General features: G+C 47.4%; 1 protein-coding gene across 1 annotated transcript in view; it reads left to right on the top strand.

Moving 5' to 3' along the window:
• Positions 1 to 2,896: 2,896 nt before the first annotated feature.
• Positions 2,897 to 19,857, top strand: part of LOC119395938 (uncharacterized) — a 29,256-nt gene continuing 12,295 nt past the window's right edge. The window contains exons 1-2 of the mRNA XM_037662971.1: positions 2,897 to 3,071; positions 8,235 to 8,606. Coding sequence (XP_037518899.1) covers positions 3,009 to 3,071; positions 8,235 to 8,606 — 435 coding nt within the window. The 5' untranslated portion in view covers positions 2,897 to 3,008. The remainder of the gene's footprint in view (positions 3,072 to 8,234; positions 8,607 to 19,857) is intronic.

The raw sequence follows: 19,857 nt of genomic DNA on the forward strand, positions 1-19,857 counted from the left end.
ACAATAACACAGTTATCTGAGATAACGGATGATTTTTTAAATGCACTGAATATGAGGGGTCAAATTGATGCAGTGTTTTTGGACTTTTCCAAAGCGTTTGATGTTGTTCCGCATGCTGATTTAGTAACTAAACTGCACTCTATGGGCATTGAACACAATATCGTCCGATGGATAGCATCTTATTTGTCCCCAAGAAAACAATGCGTGGCTGTTAATGACTGCGTTTCTGATACACTGGATGTACGCTCGGGAGTACCACAAGGGTTTGTGCTCGGTCCTTTAATGTCCCTGATTTATATAAATCATATCTATTTGTCTGTTCAATCGCCTGTGAAGATCCGACTCTTTGCGGACGATTGTGTTGTTTATGGTAATGTAACTCAACACTCCGATCAAGTTAGACTCAATGATGCGTTGCACTCAATTAGTGTATGGTGTGAAACATGGGGCTTGAAGCTTAATACTTCGAAGACGGCAGGTATTACTTTTACCAACAAAAAAGAACCCTTAGAGTTTGCTTATACTATTAATAATGCTTATATTAAGAAAACCCAGCAAGTGAAGTATTTGGGTGTTACACTCACAAACAATTTAAGTTGGGAACCCCATATAGAAAACGTTTGCAGCAACGCGCTGAAAAAACTGGCATTTTTGAAACGTAAATTGCGCCGTACCTCATCGACCGTAAAATTAACAGCCTACAAAGCTCTCGTCAGACCAAAATTAGAATATGCGGATCTGATCTGGAGCCCGCATCAGAAATACTTAACCAAAAAAATAGAAAGAGTGCAAATTTTTGGCTTGAGGTTCATATACGCCACATATTCGCGTTTTGCAAGCTTGTCCCTTCTTCGTGACAGGGCAAAATTGAAGAAACTGTCACATCGCAGAACTGTATCTCGCATCAAATTTTTTGTATCAGTTGTACCACGGTCACTACACTGGTCGTGCAAACCACAACAAAACAGTTAAGCACCGTTCAGTAATATTAACACACATCAATATTCTCTTTTCCCCCGTGCAATTTCACTGCGGAATAAATTGCCAGAGGAAGTGGTTAACGCTAACACAACAGAATCGTTTGTTCAGCTTTTCTTTTGAGGTGTAAAATTATTTTATACTGTGTCACAATGAAAGTATACATATAGTTGCTTCTTGCGTTCGATTTTTCGTCTGCTGCATAGTGTTATGGGTTGCTTAGCCTTATCTATACATTTGCCTGATGTGTTCAATTGTTGTATGTGCATGTTTTCTTACTGTTATGGTACTGTTATGTGCCGGATTGCGAAGGACATTTTTTGCTTATTGATTGTAAACATGTATTGTGTAATGCGTACGTTGGCGACAGTTGTAATTTTTGTTGTTAGTATTGTTTTTGTATATTCATGTACCCACTCCTGCTTGGGCCCGAGAAGGGCCTGCAGTATTTGTAAATAAAATAAAAAAAGGATAATTGAGACCCCCCCCCCCCCCGAAAAAAATCTCTGGCTACGCTTCCGACGTTTAGTGAAATAGTATATAAAATAGGCGAGAGAGCTGAATTTTGAGGAACTCCTCTTGTCTGTTTGTATTTTTTTAGAAAACAAGCGATTCCGCGAGCAATTAAATGTGCGTCCGCTTAGAACATTCTGGATCACTGCAATTATACACTTAAGGTGCCCCAGCTAACTATAGCCACTGTTTAAAAATATGCCGACGCACAGTATGACAACGCGACCGAATTCACGTTGACCGAATTCATGGAGTAAGTCACACTAGTTATCGTATTCTTCTTAACAGCTTCATTAGGCAAGATTATAGTTAATCAATTTTTCAAGCAACGAAGCAGGGTAAAAAATTCCGATTAGAAAGTTGTAGATTAATCTGCAAAACGTCGCATTGGAACGTTTCTGACTTTATATACCACGTGAGATTCTCACTTATGAAAATAACGCATAATTTAGCTCCCAAGCGTTCCGGCCATGGCATAGCATTCGTCAAATAACGAGTTAAGGAAAAGCCTCGCAATGTCCCTTATGCATTTGCCTAGGATGACTTAATTGAAGGCGAAAGTCATCTTCTTTTAAGGCGACAGCGTTGAAGAGCTCGTTTCCCAGAAATTCCGGCGTCGGTGTCGGCGTCGTTCGTTGTGTGCGAAAAATTGTTGTTGTCCGTGAGGGAAAATTCCCGGTAGATGCAAATAAATTAATAATAAAAATTTTAGGCCCGAGTGAGTATCGAACCCAGACCTTCTGCGTGGCAAGCAGGCGTTACGCCAGTACTTCGAACTGTCTCGTAAGAAAAAAAATTGTCATGTAGTGGAATGGCCGGTTCTTCTCAACGCATGTAATATTGCGTGGCAGTCTCGTAGAATTGCACCAGGCGGGCGTCAAAACGTCAATTGCGCAACGAGTGGGTGGTTTAAAGCTGCCCTCGTATTGCAAAGTGTGCAGGTGCCGTGGCATATTGCGGACGCGTAGTGGGTACTTCGGCAGTTTGCAAAAGGAAGAATTATGACGTAGTGGGCACTTCGCAGGTGTACTTGCAGTAGACATTGATCACCGTGGCCTTGATTCAGGCGACATGCAGTTTCTTTTACTTTCACCGGCGGCACCGCCGAAAATTCGCCCATTCGCACATTTGTCATGCCGGCGCGGCACAGATCACTGAGCGATTTGTCCAATTGACTGCGTCTTACAAATTCTTAGTCGTACCAAGTGTTCACTGACCGTTCTCTGTGCTCTCGAACACGAATACAACAAATATATATTGTAACTGTTCGCTTTCGGTTCTCGTTTTGAACTCAAACATGTGTTTACCTCAACGTCGAAAACAAAATCCGCCAGGGCGCTGTGTGTCATACTGAATCAGTCCTTTATTACTTACTCCTTGCTTTACTATTTGTCCAGCCAGCTGCATATGATTTTTGTTTTGCTACATCCGCGCCGCGTCCAGCCGCTCGCATGTGCTTCCCCGACGCTGCAAGGACCAATTTTTAACGTAGCCAGACAGTTTTTAATGCATAAACCATGCTCGAGTGCTGTTTGACTTCGTGCGAGCAGCGGGGGCGCGTGGATGGCTACGGAAACAAGGTAATTGTTCTCTTGTAAATGCGCACTGTGTTGGAACACCGCACGAGATGGCTAGCGATCATCGCCTCGCATGGATGCTACGTGAAACGTCGATTGTCATCACTTGAAGTCTTTGGATTTTAGGTTTCTTTGCTCGATTTCGTGCGTTGTATGGGTGTCCTGAAGTATGAGATAGTTGTGCTGCGATGCTTTCTGATGGCTTTGCCGTGATTGGTAGTTTAGCTTGCTCCTGTTTCGTGTTTAATGCTCGCTTTGTCGTGGGTTTTTTTTTAATATATAGTTGCATCTGTGAAGACGCATGTAATGCGTGATGCAAGTGGCAACACCTAAGGAAGGCTTATTCGCATGTGTTCGGCAATTGCGCAGCGTGTTTCTCTAGCCTTCTAACTGTAAGCGCTAGGAATTTTAGGCACAAGCTTTTTTATCTTTCCTTTATTGACTGTCGTCGATCGCATGCGCGTTTCCTACCACTGTGCAGTTTGTTATGCTGCCAACATATCACACGCACAAGATAAAGATAAAGATTTATCGCCGCTCGAATATTCAAAGCAAAGCAGAGTTGACGAGCTGCATTAAAATTATTTGCTCATTTCGACTTGGTTTTCAGTAATTCGTATTGTGAATAGTAGTGCATGAAGGGCACTAGACGTTTGCCCGATTTACCTCTAAATGCGCCGATATTAGTATGCTTCTTTAATATTTCCGTCATCCATTACTCGGTCTATCGTTTGTTTGTGACAAAGGAAAAGTTGAAACAGGCACTGTCTCATCTCGTTTCTATCTTTTATTCCCCCACTCATTTCCTGTGACGCTGAGCCATGCTCCCTTATGAGTTGCAGAAGATAGCGCCAACTTTCTTTTCCTAACATTGACCACTCACACACCATGAGGGGGTTCGCATCTTTATGGAAATCGGGATGTCATTAGTCGTCCTTAGCTCTCATTACATTGCCAGGGTATCTAGGTTGTTTGAACCATGGCTGCAGTTATGTTTTGTGTGACTTCTCGGGAGTGTACTCCAACTGCCATATGCTTACCTTTGTACATTGTGCTGCTTGAGGCTGTTGTGTATTCAGGTCTAGAAAATCGTTGCTGGTTACCTGATTTGTTTTCTCAAACACTTGCCTTTCAGCATGACTGATGCCTATTTGCCACAGAGAAGTGGCTAGGTAACCTCGTTCACCATGCGGCCATGATTCCGTCACCGATCTTGTTCCTCATTACTATTTGCTCCCATCACAGAGCCGTGACTGGGACTGAGGTCATGCTTCGATTATTTTTCAAGTTGATACTGATGTCACTTCCTTCGTTGCAGGCCACGCACGTGCCTGCTGACGGAATGCCTCCATCGTCTTCTAAATATTAGTGTTGTAATATTGTTTCTCCACATTTGTTTGCAGTCTTGCACAGAACTTCATGTTCCCGAAGTAGTCTTCTTTAAAGGGCCCTGTAACACTTCTCCAAGTAACCATCGAATGGCTTCACTAAAGAAGTTTATTGCCTCATGAATCGACCGCCGCAAAAATATTTTAGAATCCGCCAAGTACGAGCAGAGTTACAGAGATTTGTCGCTCACTGTAATTGCTCTCTCCCTTCTCTCGTTAAACGAACGCGCTGGAAGCTAAGCAGAGAGGGATTGCACGAGGAAAGTAGTTACGTCATGCGCACATCATCACCTTGAGCACTTTTTGTTGTTTCTTTTTCTTCGAACGCATGCCTTACTTTCAGTGTGATGCGAGTGCATGTGCGGGCGCGGGGCAGCATCCCGTGGCGACCACAGTAACTGTGCAGCCTGCGACGCTTAAATCAGGCAATGGCGGTGAATTTGGGTGTATAGCACGGTCATTTGGGTATATGGCATCATTTATAGAAAGAAGAGGGGACAATTTCTAGCTGGCTTTGATAATTGTAAACTCCAGGCCGCTTGCTGCACTATAATGTTTGTAACATCTGCTGTGTTCAGGTGCGGCAGGCCTGCAACCTGGTTAAGTGAACTTGATTCAAGACAGAGTGTCGTCATGTCTGCCAAGCCATCCTACGCATGGGTTGGTGGTTGCTGCATTCATACTAGATGTGCAACACAAAGACAAGAAAGCGACACCTTGAGCACAAACTCTCAACTGGTTTACACTGAAACAAAACTTCACTTAAATGCGTCATTGTTGCAGGCACACCTGATGGTGCAAGCCAAGAAAATCTGCTTTCACATTTAAATTTACGTGCTCAACAGAAACGAATACAAAGCAACATTAATGGGTGTTACGACAAGTCCTGCACTAAAAAGGTGAATTTCTTGTCTGATAACGTGATACGTTTTTCGCCCATGTTTCTTAAATGAAAGGCCTTTATGATTTCTATGTTGATTTTTGTCGGCCTGTTGACAAAAATATGTGTGTCCGCAAAAGTAGCTTGGATGAAAGCCGAAGAAAACTTGCACTGCTTCTGTACATCCACAGATTATCTCATGGCTTGAAGAACGCAGTGGGACAGTTTGGTGTTGGGACCGTTTTTACTGCTCCAAATAAGCTTTCACAGTTGTGTCCACAAATTTGAAGAAAACTGAATCCTCGGGAATGCATAATGGGCATGGCTGCCAGATAAATCGCCAAGGAAGCAACCTGTCATCAGAACCAGTTTGGTGTACCAGGTTCCACTGAGCTATGGCAGGTCATAAGTTGGACAATGTTGGCAGTGTGTCAAGACCAGGCATAGTGAACGCAAGTCGACCTACCATAATTCAATGCGCAAACACTTGACCGACTGCTGTAGTTTCTGTGGATGCACCTAATCTTTGGTGGACAAACTTATTTTGTCAAGAGACCAACCAAAAAATCAACAGAGAAATCATAGAGACCTTTCCTAGAAGAAACATGGGTGAAAAATGTCATAATCATGCATCGGGGGGGGGGGGGTCGAAGGTTCATCGCAGCCCCCACCCCTCCCCTTCTAAGCTGAAGTATGGGCAGACTTTGCACACACCCCCTCTTATGTGACTAGGGGGGCTCGTGGGGCCTCTTTCTTGTCTTTGTGGTATGCATCTAGTATGAATCAGCACCTCCCAGTTGTCAGTTTGTTGCTGTATTCCTCAGCTTCACTCAAGTGAGTGGCGTCGATGCCAGGGCAATAAATTTTATGCAAGTGACAGTAAGCTGTTTGAAGATAACTTACTGTCACATGCATTTTAAAACATTTCATGCAAGCTTGCACTTGCCTTTACTTATGTTCAGTAACACGCAAGACGCTTTCTGCTAGTACTTGATTAAGGTGGATGAAGCGCATCATTCCTTTGTGCAAGGGAAGCCACTTGCAGCTGCACAATAGACTTGCTGTTGTAGGCAACAGCTGAAGAGTGAAGATTTGCAGCATGGAAAGGCACTCAAAGGTCTTGCGAATTCACTGTACGTTTACCCTTTAGTTAGTTATAGTTAAGTTGAACTCGGATAAAAGTAGCATCATTAAGTTGCAAACAGCTCCTGGCAACATGTAGCACTCAGAGCTTGTGCATGACACACCTTCTTTCTGTGCCAGCTCCGTGCATGACACTAGGTAGATTCAGCAGCAGAGTTGCACCTCATTATGGATAACACAGATACAGCGAGTAGCAGGGTATATCAAACATTGACAGAAACTTTAGAACAGTCGTGTCATTTTTTCTAACTTTTAAAGTGCCTGTGCAAGCTTCAGTACCAAATATACACACGTCATACACACTTCAGTACCAAATGTGCATGTGCCAGGACGCATGCTACAAGTTGCTTCGTGGCATACACCTGCAGTCAAGTGTGGCAGAGCAAGAGATAGATTCTAGTTCACTCTCACATGAACACAATGTTAATGTCCAATACATGCGCGGAGTCACTTTCAAGGTCCCCTCAGACAGTTTGGATAGGCACACAGATGAGCAGAGTGTGTAGATGATGCTGTAACGAACATGTCTTCAAGCTGTCAAACTACCACTTTGCAAAAAAATCCAAAATTTAAAATGAGTCCCCCTCAGGCCCTAGCTCCAAAGGGGATTTAGGTTCCTGCTAGAAAATGAGACGTAACACACAGGAAATGCTTCTCCATCAGACACTGCCAGCAGTGTCAACAGTTAACTCTTGATTTCAGTAAATCGTGCCAATTCAGTAGATGAAAAATTGCATCTGGTAGTGTACGACTCGGTAAGAAAGGAAGAGAAAGAGACAAGAGGCAAGGCTTGTGACATAAGCATGGCACGATCCCTGTATTTTAGTACGGGAGAATGCAGGGAAGGAATGTCAGCTACAGATATTTGTGTATTTTATCCTTGTTCTTATCTTTGTTCCTCGCACTAGAAGGAATCATTCGTGCAACGAACCGACTCTCTTCTAATAAACTTTTGATTGCTGATCTAATGTTCTCTGCCACTGCAGTTCTGTTGGTGCCATTTGTGGTGCAGTTCTGTATTCGCACTACTTTGGCAGAGAGCTTAATGAATAAAAAAAGCAGCCTAGGCAATGTTCAGCTGCACATTGTTTAGCATAGTTGTTAAGAACGCCGCCGCATTAGAGATGCTCTGTAATACTTAAAAAAAAACTGAGGAAGGACAGCTAGGTTAATAACCGCCAGCTAATAATTAGCTATCTGTTGGAAGCTTCCTTGAAACCTTCCACAATCGGAAGGGTAGTTCTTGTGGTTGTAAGTTAGACAGTTGTTGCATGCTCCGACATACGGTTATGCAGGAGGGACATTGCCCATTATATGAAACCTCTGGACATTTTTAGTGTAACTTATCACTGTCCTGAAGTCACTTTTTTCTTTTCTTTTTGCTCGCTTGAAGCACAGCTAACAAGGTAAGGCCACTTGCTAGTTAAAATCCTAGAAGCTGCTTTACACCATGGTGGGAATAGCAAAAGACATGTTATTAAAAGTCAGTGAAAATAGCCTGATAATTTTTATCCGGAATGCTGCATTTATACATACAAAGCCGGCTGTACTATATCAGTGAATATTGACAACATACATCGTGTAGACATATGTTTACAATGTGCCAAGAGTGCTTATTGCTGTGTCAAATCGGCTTTCTGCCTGCACCAAGGTCGACGCTGTGAGATCAAACGGCTGTTCCACTACTGTTTGCTGTAAACGGGCTTCACTCCAAAAAAGATTATTAATTGTTCCCCAACCAATCCTGTCTTCCAGGTGTCTTATCACGCTCTGCCCAAGAACTCCCGCCGCCGGAAGCTGTGGCTAGCTGCCCTTGGAGAGAAGCTGCCTTCAAACTGGACCAAAGTGCGGATCTGCTCTGGGCACTTCAGAGATGAGGACTTTGTGCCTGCTGTTCAGAACGGCCGCAGACTTCTCCCAACGGCGGTACCCCGTGTGTGCCTCTACAATGCACACGGTGATGGTACCACTATGTGCTACCCCGACGAAGTGACATCGCCCGATCCGGTTCCAGAGGTGCCCGAGCCGAAAGACGAAGCGGAGGCTCCTTGTTCCAAGGACGAGATCGCACGTCTGAAAGAGCAGCTGCAGGCTTCAGACATGATCATCGAGAACCTACAGCAGCAGGTTGGTTTGGTTACGGAAGAAACACCTAACACAGTTGACTATTGTTAACTGACTATTGATGGGACAGACAAAACTGATTGAATTATCTAGCAGTCCATTTCTAACAGGCACAAAAAAACATCCAAACATGGCAATGCTTCTTATGGAAGTATTTGTTTAAGGAATGAATTGCAAATCATGATTGCTAAATTAGGGGAAGCAGAAGGGTAGGTCTAAACTGAAGTAATGTTCAACATTAGCGAAAGAGAACAATGCTTTGTGATAGGTAGCGAGCCACTAAAAGGGGTAAAGGAATACATCTACTTAGGGTAGGTAGTGACTGCAGATTCCAACCATGAGACTGAAGTAACTAAAAGAATTAGAATGGGGCGGAGTGCATTTGGCAGGCATTCTCAGATCATGAATGATATTTTACCATTATCCCTCAATAGAAAGGTGTACTATAACAGCAGAATCTTACTGGCACTTGCCAATGGGGCAAAAGCCTGGAGGCTTATGAAAAAAGTTCAACTTAAGCTTATAGGGATTCTTTTGCAACTAACATGAACACAACAAACCGTGCGTGCGAACCTGTCCCTCGTTTGGATCACACCGCGCACCAGAGGAGTGTAGTTACTCGCTACTGGTGCTACGCAGCAGCCCTAACAGTCAGAGCTGTGACCCCCTATCTCGCGGTTCACGTTGAGTTGCGACCGCGGCGGGTTTCATGCCAGTAGGGACAGAGACAAGTCTTTCAACTGAAGGTGTTTACAGCTCAGACCACTTATAACGTAACCGCTTACAGTGCAGTACCGGCTATAATGCGGTTTTTTCTGACTCCCGTTTACCCTCCCATAGAACTCCATGTTTACGCATACCGCTTATTGTGCAGTCCACCGAGATGAAAGACCGGTTATAATGCGGCTGCCGGAACGTTCTCAGAGATGCGAGGGAGCGAGCGTGCTTCTCAGTGGAGATGCGACAACGGGGGAGAGAGCGGCGAGGGCATTACGAAGGAGGAGGGGACGCGGAACGAACGAACAAGGAGCGGGGGGAGAAAAAAAAAAGGGGATGGCGATGGGGAACAGCAGCCCGGCGCGGGTGCGTGGTGTGAGGAGGGGGAGCGGTTGAGTGGCCGACGGAGAAGCCTTTGCCCCCTTGACATGCGCGCTCCGCTACGTACGGGCGCCCGCGTCCGCATCAAGAGCGCGTTACCGCTATTTGTCTCCGTCGGGAAAACAGTTGCTTCGTCGTAGAGCGCAGATATCGCGCGTGCCACCTCGATTCCCCCGCAAGTAACAATGCTTTGAGACGCGATTGAGCTTTCGCCTTTGCCACCAACAGGCGGACTTACAAGCTTGAGAGACTTTTTCAGGATAGTTGCCGCGGCTGTTCTCCCGACCACGAACCGAAACTGCGTTTCACGCGTGATGCCCTTGGTTTAGCTCGCGAGTGCGATCTCTTCTACGCCCGATCTCCGTGTTGCCTAGGGCAAGCTTCTCGCGGCGGCATGCCAAGTTGCAACGTGCACGCTAGGCCTAACGAGCGCTAGCTGCCATGTCGGCGGCCGCGGACTACAGAAGTTGCGGTTTGGTGCCGAGTCAATGAAACATTTTGCAGTTGTTGCATTTAGAAGGGGTGGCTTACATCTTTAACGAAAACGCGGGCGTGCGTGTGAAACACTCGAGTGGTGGTTTGGTCGCCACCGTTTTCGACATGGCGCACGCGCATTGTGTTAACGCGGTGACTTCCCGTGACGGCGCATTTTTTCCGCGTTCGTTATGTCGGCACCGCAGGTCCGCGGGCGCTAACCGTTCAACATTTTCAAATGTAAGCAGACGCAAACTTACGTCCCAGTCGCATGCCTCGATAGTCGGAATCGCGCGCCGACCCGTTGGTCATGTTTTGCGCATGGGCAACCTTTCAAAAATGTTGTTTTGGTTATAGTGCGGTACCGCTTATAGTTCGGATATTCGTGACTCCGCCGACTTACGTTATAAGCGGTCTATGCTGTATTCACCTCAGATGCTAATTGCAACAATAAGTAGCCCATCAAGTTAACAGAGCACCTCAGCGGCGGAGTGTTCCGCACTACTGGGGGAAACAACCGTTAACAAATAGCAAGCACACGTCGAGGGAATGATAAATGCTCATCTCACCTCGCGTGGCTTTTGCACTCCGGTCCGGGGCGGTGGTTCGCACTCCACGGCCGCAGCGCTGCAGGGATTGATGGCGGCGGTGGTGCTCACGGCTTGGGTCCGATGTGGTCAATCACACCTCCCAAGACCGAAGACACGGAGGCCCCCAAGAAAGCGACGCGCGTTCCTGGGGTCTGGAGAGGAGTCTCTCCAGAAAAGGGCAAGGAGTGAAAACGGGGCATCTCGACTTCGGCCAGGGAGCAGGGCACGAAGGGCTGCGGGAGCGGCACAATGCCCTCTTCCACGCAACCCCTCTCACCGCTGCGTGTACAAACGTAGCGCGTAGCCGAGGTGCCGCCGCGTTGAAGACAATGGGTTGCGTGTGCAACCCCACATCCCCCCCTCCTTAATTGAACCCTTTAGCCAAAAAAAAGGACCGCCATCACCAGGGGCTTTCTAAGAGGGGGGCTAGTGACTCCACCAGAGACACGGCGACGTCCGTGTCGATGAGGGAGCCGCACGGAGACGCAGATCGCGGCACTGTTATCGCTGAGTGATGGCACTGGGGAGACATGACAGCTGATGGGGGCGCGACAGGAAACCAGGCAGCTCGGACCGTGCACGCTTTTGCTTGCCTCTGGCGTCGATCGCTGGCTCGTGCTGCTGAAAGGGGGCTTCCAGCTTTGAGCTTGATTCTGGTGGCCGTCCCGACGTTAGAGGCTCGCTTGTGGTGGAATGGTTTTTTTTTTCTTTTTGAAGATTTCTCGATGTCGCGCGCCTCCACTGCTCTGGGACTATCGGCACGCAAAGCAGCAAAGAAGGCGCCAACCCCTCCTCAGCGGCTCCCCCCCTTGCTGCCCAGCGGCTCCCCCCTTGTTGGGGTCCGCTCTGCTCCTGCGGCCTCGTCCTCTCGGTTCTCCTGGTCTTTGCTGCTCCTCCCGCTCTTTGTTCTCTCTCTTGCTCTTTTCTTTTAAGGCCTTTGGAGTCAAAAGTCCCCCGTCCCCTGCGCCTAGCCGGCTGCAACCTCCCTCTTGAGCAGCAGGATACCACGCTCGTACCGCGGGTGCGTGTACTCCGTAGTTCGGTCGCCGGGTCCGCAGCTCTTTGCCGGGCTGTGCAGTGGTTCCGCGAATTCTTTTCCACCGAGGCCATTCGGGACCGGAAGCTGTTTTGCTGTTTTTTTTCTTTCGCCTTGACCCTGGCTGCTGCTGTGGGCATTTGGTGTCGCCGCTCTCTGCTGTAAGACGCTTGCGTTGACGGCTTGACGAAGTGCCAGGCTATGGGGCATCTGCTGGCGAAAACGATCGTTTCGGCTTGGCTGTTGTTGAAATGCTGCCGATGGGTGATCTGCGACTCGAACAATAAGTTAGCCCCTCTCTTACTCTCCGAAAAAGCAAGCGCGTGCTCGCTCTCGAAGGCTGCATGCTAGATATCAGAGGAGCGTCCCATCCGATACTGCGCACAATAAAGCCCCTACGAACCGGACAGAGTTAGTTCTTCTGAGATTGTAAGTTGTAATCAGTCTTGGGCAGTAACTAGTTACTAGTAACGCGTTACCGGTAACTAGTTACTTTTTTCAGTAACTTGTAACTGTAACTAGTTACTTTTAAGTTAGAGGAACTTGTAACTGTAACACTGTTACTTTTTTCGCAGTAACTGTAACGGAAAATACCGTTACAGTTACTTCTGTCTTTATGAAAAATTATCCAACAGCAACACTTTCTCGAACTTTCTTCTTTACCATACATCCTCTCCACCCCTCAACTTTCCAGAATAGGGCTCCCCTCGCAGTTTAGGAGAGGAGGTGACTAAGCGTATTATCTTCCCTGCAGAAGACCGAGGTTGGAGGTCTGTCATTAACGCAATCGTGGTTCAACTGAACAGCCTGCTAAGTTCGCGTCCATTTTTTTTTTCAGCATATATATCCTTTTCTTCACTTGAGCATCTAGCTATGTTCTTGGTGTACAGGTGGAGGAGCATTAGGATGCCATGTTTATAGTCTCCCTCGTCTGAGGCTCCGAGCTAATCGTGTTTGACAGGTGGCTAGAAAACAGCATAACGCGAAACGGCTAAGGCCAGAAATTCCGTGAACTAGCGAAGCGATATTGTAAAACTTCTTTGTAACTGGTTGTAAAATGTTTACACCGACTTAATGCAACAATTATTAACAAAATGACAGACGTTTCACCGCCAATGCAGGTGGCATCCTGCACACATGTCCTTGTACAGATGTCCTTGTGCACACATGTCCTTGTAAATGTCCAGTGGGGGGCCGCGGCTGTTTTGCAAGCCGCGGCGAATGAACCACGATTCCAGGAGTTGCTTTTCCCCCACCTTCGTTCACAAACCGGCGTCGTCGCATTGTTTAGGTCAAAGCTATGACCTGTCATCCAGCAGTGCTCAACATGCTCGGTCTTAGAACGCGTTTCATGGGTCGCTTTAGCGACATTCCGCTTGAGTTCTTTAGGCCTCGTTGATCATTTCCTGCCCGTTTCGCCGATCCCCGCATCGCTCTTTTAGATACCGCCATGATCATCCACAGGTGTGCAGTCTTAGGATTTCGTGAGCACACGTTGTCATGTTCCAAGGTATAATAACGGGACTTAAAAACGGTTTGTATGCTCAGCGGACCGGAAGCTCTCCGAACAGAGTCTGACACACCTTAAACATTTGGAGCAGACGCAATGGACATCGTAACCACTCGGGATGCACTCCCCGCTGCTCTTCGCATGCGCTTCTGGGTATAGTTAATAAACGTCTTAGGATATACTGCCGTCGTTCCAGTACATCAACCACGTTTTCCACTTGAAGTAAGAGGCGTTCAAAGTGATTGCTGGTGTTGGGCCCCCTTTTATGTTTCCTTCGTCTAGGGTTTTACGACGTGCAACCCTTATTAAATAAATTCTATAATTTGATTTGTGATCTATTATTTTATACAGTAACGGAAAAGTAACGACGTTACTTTTGCACAGTAACTGTAACTGTAACAAGTTACTTTCGGAAACACTGTAACTGTAACTGTAACAGAGTTACTTTTTTGGCTTAGGTAACTGTAACTGTAACACTGTTACTTTTTACTGGTAACGTGCCCATGACTGGTTGTAATGTTGCACTGAGCTCGTACGTCGAGCTGTGCCTTCGGATGCCACTGCCTGCGGGCGCAGGGGAGCGTTTCCCTCAAGCTACTCGTTCCCTCTGTCATAGTAGGGTTTGAAATCACAGACATGCACCGGTCAGCCGATCGGTCTTAGCGTCAAGTCCGTCAGCTTGTACACGAGAGAAGAGGTAGTCTCTCCTACCCGGTACGGTACTATCCACTTCGGTGCCAGAGAAGCTGAGTACTTCTTGCTGGCATCGCTTAGGACATGATTGCGCTTCAACACCAGATCGCCCACTTTTTACTGAACGTCCTGATGAGAGCGGTCATACTGCGCTTCCTGCTCCGCACGAGCAGTGCTCAGGTTCCGTCGCACTTTGCACAAAGCCTTCGTCACCTTCACACGCAGCCCAGCTGCATAATCAGCGCGTGCTGACGAAGCAACCAGTGCCATGCTGCATTCCTGTAGAGTATGTTCTCGGCATTTGGCAGCTCCCTTCAAAGATTGAGGGTGGCGGGGGTAAAGCCAGTCGAGCGTGTTCACAGTAGCCCTGAGAGCAATTGTGCGTCCCCGCAATTTCAACGAGCATGTGCTTGATGTTGCGGTTCCCACGTTCAATGAGACTTGCCTGGGCACATTACGTGGTCATTCTCCTGCGCTTAATGCCGAAGGCTACGCAGGAGTGTACGAAGATTTCGACAGAGAATCAGGACGAATTGTCCGTTATAAACTGCTTTGGATATTCGAATCACGTGAACACCTCGATGAGCTCATGCGCGAGTGTGCGTGCCAACATGCGGGAAATTACCCCTTTGAAGGACTCATGTGTATCCTTCTCCGTAGGGATTTATCTTAGCAAGGAGTGGTCAGTTCTCAGCGGGCAGGAATCGAAAGTAGGAAAAAACGTGCTCACAGCGTTACTAGCTGCTTCAGAGCGTCGCGCACTAACAGCAATAGCAGCTGCATCAACGTGCGCCGCGGCCGCGCCGCCGGGCTCCCGGAGCCCATCAAAGACTTACAAAAGTATTTACAAAATACAGTAGATCCTGCCGCTGTGCCTCTGACAACTCCCTTCGGCTAAGCAAGCTTTCCACTAAACTGACGCAGTCCTAGTGGTTAGCGTTCTAGTCCTGCGAAGGTGGGTCGTTCGCCCTTCGTTTCGGACCGTCGCCGTCGAGCATTGTAGCAGTTACTCTGCTCTCAGGCTGAGTTTCAAATTATCAGAATGAGTAGTGATATTACCCCTCCTGATAACATTGAGCGTCGCAGCAGTTACGTCGCTCTCAGGCTCGGCGTCGGCAAGGTGAGTTGAGTAGTAATGTTACTCTTCTCACAGACAACGAGCGTACGTGTAAGTGCGTCCGCTACACGCTGTTCGTTCCCCTTTTTCAGCGAACAGTAAGTCGTATCGCTGCAGGAGAGGTGCCCATCGCGCTAGACAGCCGCTCATACCCCTGCTCTGTGCTACTTCTACTTCCTTTGGCTAAAGTTCGCCTCAGGAATCGAAGGGTGCAGTAGCCGTTACCGCATCTTCGAACTGTTGCTTATTGGCAGCATCCATGACAGCAATTGCAACGGCTGTAAGTCAGCCCTGTCTGCTGCCATGGTTCGTGCATGTGGTACCAGTCACATCCACAAACTGACTCGCTCTGTCGCACCGCTGGCCCCACGTTGGGCGCCAAATATAGGGGTTCTTTTGCAACAAATATGAACACAACGAGCCGCGCGTGCGAACCTGTCCCTCGTTTGGATCACACTGCGCACTAGAGGAGTGTAGTTACTCGCTACTAGTGCTACGCAGCAGCCCTAACAGTCAGAGCTGTGACCTCCTATCCCGCGGTTCGCGTTGAGTTGCGACCGCGGCGGGTTTCAGGCCAGTGGGGACAGAGACAAGTCTTTCAACTGAAGGTGTTTATTTACCTCAGATGCCAATTGCAACAATAAGTAGCCCATCAAGTTAACAGAGCACCTCAGCGGCGGAGTGTTCCGCACTACTGGGGGAAACAACCGTTAACAAATAGCAAGCACACGTCGAGGGAGTGATAAATGCTCCTCTCACCTCGCGTGGCTTTTGCACTCCGGTCCGGGGCGGTGGTTCGTACTCCACGGCCGGGGCGCTGCCGGGTTGATGGCGGCGGTGGTGCTCACGGCTTGGGTCCGATGTGGTCAATCACACCTCCCAAGACCGAAGACATGGAGTCCCCCAAGAAAGCGACGCGCGTTCCTGGGGTCTGGAGAGCAGTCTCTCCAGAAAAGGGCAAGGAGGGAGGACGGGGCATCTCGAGTTCGGCCAGGGAGCAGGGCGCGAAGGGCTGCGGGAGCGGCACAATGCCCTCTCCCATGCAACCCCTCTCGCCACTGCGCGTACAAACGTAGCGCGTTGAAGACGATGGGTTGCGTGTGAACCCCACAAGCTAAGGACGATGCAGCGAGCCATGGAAAGGAAAATGATAGGAGTAACCTTAAGGGACAAGAAGAGTGCAGAATGGGTCAGGGAACAAACGGGTGTTAAAGGCCAACTCCGGCGATTTTTTGGCCATGTCAAAGTAATGGCGCTTTTATGTTCCTGAGACGCTCCTGTTACGGGCCCGATAGCAGAAATACTCGGCAAATTGGAGAATAATTTTAAATAAGCAAAAAAGCGCTACACCGAAACTGAAACTCAACCGAGTGTACTGTCTACGTATGACGTAGACGTTGTTATGAACGAACCGGAAGTCGTGCAAGGCATTCCGGTCACGCCGGCGCGGAGTATGAAAACTGTGACAGCTGGGACGACCAGCGAAGCGCCGGCCAAACCAACACTGTCTGTCGCCTTGTGCACAGCAGACGCTCGCTGTAGCGGCCGAAGTTAGCGGTGCCCTCGGCTGCGTCACTTCCGCCGCCTTCCCAATACTGACGTCACAGACGCAATGTTGCCAATAATTGTGGGAAGCCAGGAGGGAGTTTGCAGACAATCTTTAAAATTCATTTGCAAACAATCTGCGCATGTCTCAAGCCTGTAATTTGGCATAAATGACGGAAACGTGCAAAGGAACGTACCCAGCGAATTTCATTGAGATCCATCGACCTCGAAAAATCGCCGGAGTTGGCCTTTAAAGGGACTGTCTACCGTCCTTCATCGCTTTTCTGTTTTGTACCGCATTCGAAAGCATACCGTCTGAAGTGTCCAACCTTGCAGCGGTTTCTCTGGAAAGTGAGTAGAAAATTTTAAAACAGAATTTTTCTATCTGCGTTCGGTCTTCTTCCATTGGTGTGAATATGCCCCACAACACTGGTTGGTGGACGCGATGACGATTGTAGTGCCGGTAAAACTTAAAACCGAAAGCACATGTCATTTCTGTAGGATTTCTTTTTTTTTCTCTGAACACTAATGCAATGAATGTAACAGTCGTTTTAAGCGCACCATCGGTTAAATGAAGCCTTATTATACGATTACAGAACACTCGTTTTGCTATGATTGCAGTCTATGCGTTTATTTTAGCACTGCTGCTGCAATCTTCCCCCAGACGTTTCTGTAACGGTCTTGCAGGCAAACGATGTAACGAAACTCCTGTACTGATGTAGCGATTATAAATGCATGCCTTCACAGCGCAGCACGCGCGAGACATCCTAACGACAGTGCAGCGTAATGGTACAACCAGCACGGGGTGTTGAAGCAGACGAACTCGAAAGCGGCGGCGTCGGCAGCGCCGCCAGGCGTCTTTTTGATTACTTTTTGACGCAATTGAAAGCTGTTTCAAGAGCGGAAAATACACTCTCAAGTTCTACATGTTTGTTTTTAAGCAAAATAAGTCCACCTGCGTGGATAGTCTGTCACACCTATAGATTGCGGGAATTGCGACCACTTTGCTGTTGGGTGACGCTAGCGGTCATTCTTTCACGGTTTTCAACATCAGATTAAAATTATAATTCTTTTTTTATGGGACGAAAGCGCGCTCGTTGCCGCCGATGTGACGAACGATCTTCTCATTTTCACCACAATCAAAAAAATTTTTCCGAGCGGTAGACAGTCCCTTTAAGGGGTATTCACACGAGGGGATTGCGGATCACGTGACCACGTCGACACGGATTAGTGAGTGGGCGCGACCCCGTGCGACTCCTCGGAGGAGACTGGGACCTTTTCCCCGACAATGGAAACTTCTGATGACAATAAAAAAAAAACATTTTTTATATTTCTTAAACTTTGTCCACTTATTCTCCTCCACATCAGCTTTCACAATCATTGAAAACATGTTGCATAATTTCGTTGCACTAATAGTTACGGCCCCTCCAATGAGACCCTTATGCAAGGCTCAGCGTACCATGCAGGTCTGAAGATCCGATGCTTCCATGCTTAAGAAATAAGCTTCTTAATCTAATTTTTCTCTAGTGTGGATGGCAAAAGAGTGAGGAGTTAGCAGCGTTTTCTGGGTCCTGTCCTTGCTGCATGAACTTGCCGAAAGCTTTTGGTCCAATGCGCTCAGAACCAGCACTTTCCTTCAGCTGAATTTCCCGATGCGTCACCTTAACTTCACGCCTGCCGTATCTTGCAGCGAACATTTCGGCTACCACCTTCTGCCACCTTCTGCACCTCCGTTTGTTTTCTCTTGATGTAGGCTGGCCTGAACCGACTTCTAACTGTGCCACGAGGTTTCAAAAGAACACGCCGGTAGTCGCAGTGATCTGGTTAATGACGTCGATTTCTTCTTCAGGGGTCATAAGAATGTCCTCGTTCAACTGCGCGTTCTGTGAAGATCTTTTTTGCAGTGGTAGCAAAAGCACGCGTAGCACAAGTAGTCCGTCTCACTGACAGTCACTGATCTTTCGGGTGTTAAACGTTCCTTCAAAGCATTGATGTCTAGGTCAGTAACTCTGCGAAATTTTGGCTTCTTTGCAATAATTAAGCTTCTTGTGCTTCGAATGGTAGTCTCCACGATACATTCATTATACTTTCTCGCCATGAGACGCACAGGAGGAGTAGAGTAAGAGCAAAGCGCAAGAACTATCCGCGCCGATTGAAGTGTGAACAGCGCACCGAACGCGCGGCCAGTTCAGGCCGTCTGCTGCTGACATCGATAGGTAAGCACATCTGGTTACCGATAGTTTTGCGTTTCTTTCCTTTGACATTCCATGTTTTGCTTTGCCACTGGAGTGCCACGTTCATGCTTTCCACTTACCGCAACCGGCGCAGCGCAGTTTCTCTGGCAGCAGCGTGTGTAAAGCGAGCGCTCATAGCTCCATTATAGAGTTTTCATCTTGCTTCCATCTCCGCCGTGTTATCAGCGCCTAGCTGCGATGCGAACAGAGGGCGGATAGAAGAGCGGAGCTCCAGTGCACGTGCGTTCAAGTCACCCGAGAGGTGCTGCTATTTCGAACTCAATCGATATGACGCGAAAACGAGCTGTAATTGCGCCGTATCTTACAACGAGCATCTCGGGTGCGCGTGCGCCTGCTTGGTAGCCCCGCGCTCGTGGCCGCTGCAGTGACCAAATAATTTCAAAATTAACGTCTTCAGTGCCGCCGACACCTTTTTCGGTACTGCTGGCCTTTTAATAAAAAGAAATTCAATCCCTGCCTGCATTTTATACACTTGCTGGGCAAGAAGTCGGAATTGCCAATCCTTGCCTAAGGGTCTCATCGGAGGGGCCGTAACTATTAGTGCAACGAAATTATGCCATATATTTTCAATGATTGTGAAAGCTGATGTGGAGGAGAATAAGTGGACAAAGTTTAAGAAATATAAAAATTGGGTTTTTTTTTTAAATTGTCGTCAGAAGTTTCCATTGTTTGGTGTTTTCTTGAACTTAGCCCGATCGTATCTCTTTACTGCAAAGTTATATAAATATAAGATTCGGCAGTTTGGTAGATAAGTATGCGAAGAACGTAATGCGGAATTTTTGTCGCTCTGCTACAAGGCTTTTTTGAGATAAAGACCTTCAAAGTAAAGAAAATAACAGTTTCCTGGGCCAATTTTGACTGTTTTTATAAAAACATCTACACTACACATAAAAACTAAAACTACCTGAGCAGAAGCAAAAACATGCATATATTTAG

The sequence above is a fragment of the Rhipicephalus sanguineus genome, chromosome 6 (assembly GCF_013339695.2).
Source record: "Rhipicephalus sanguineus isolate Rsan-2018 chromosome 6, BIME_Rsan_1.4, whole genome shotgun sequence".
In the NCBI taxonomy this organism is placed as follows: Eukaryota; Metazoa; Arthropoda; class Arachnida; order Ixodida; family Ixodidae; genus Rhipicephalus; species Rhipicephalus sanguineus.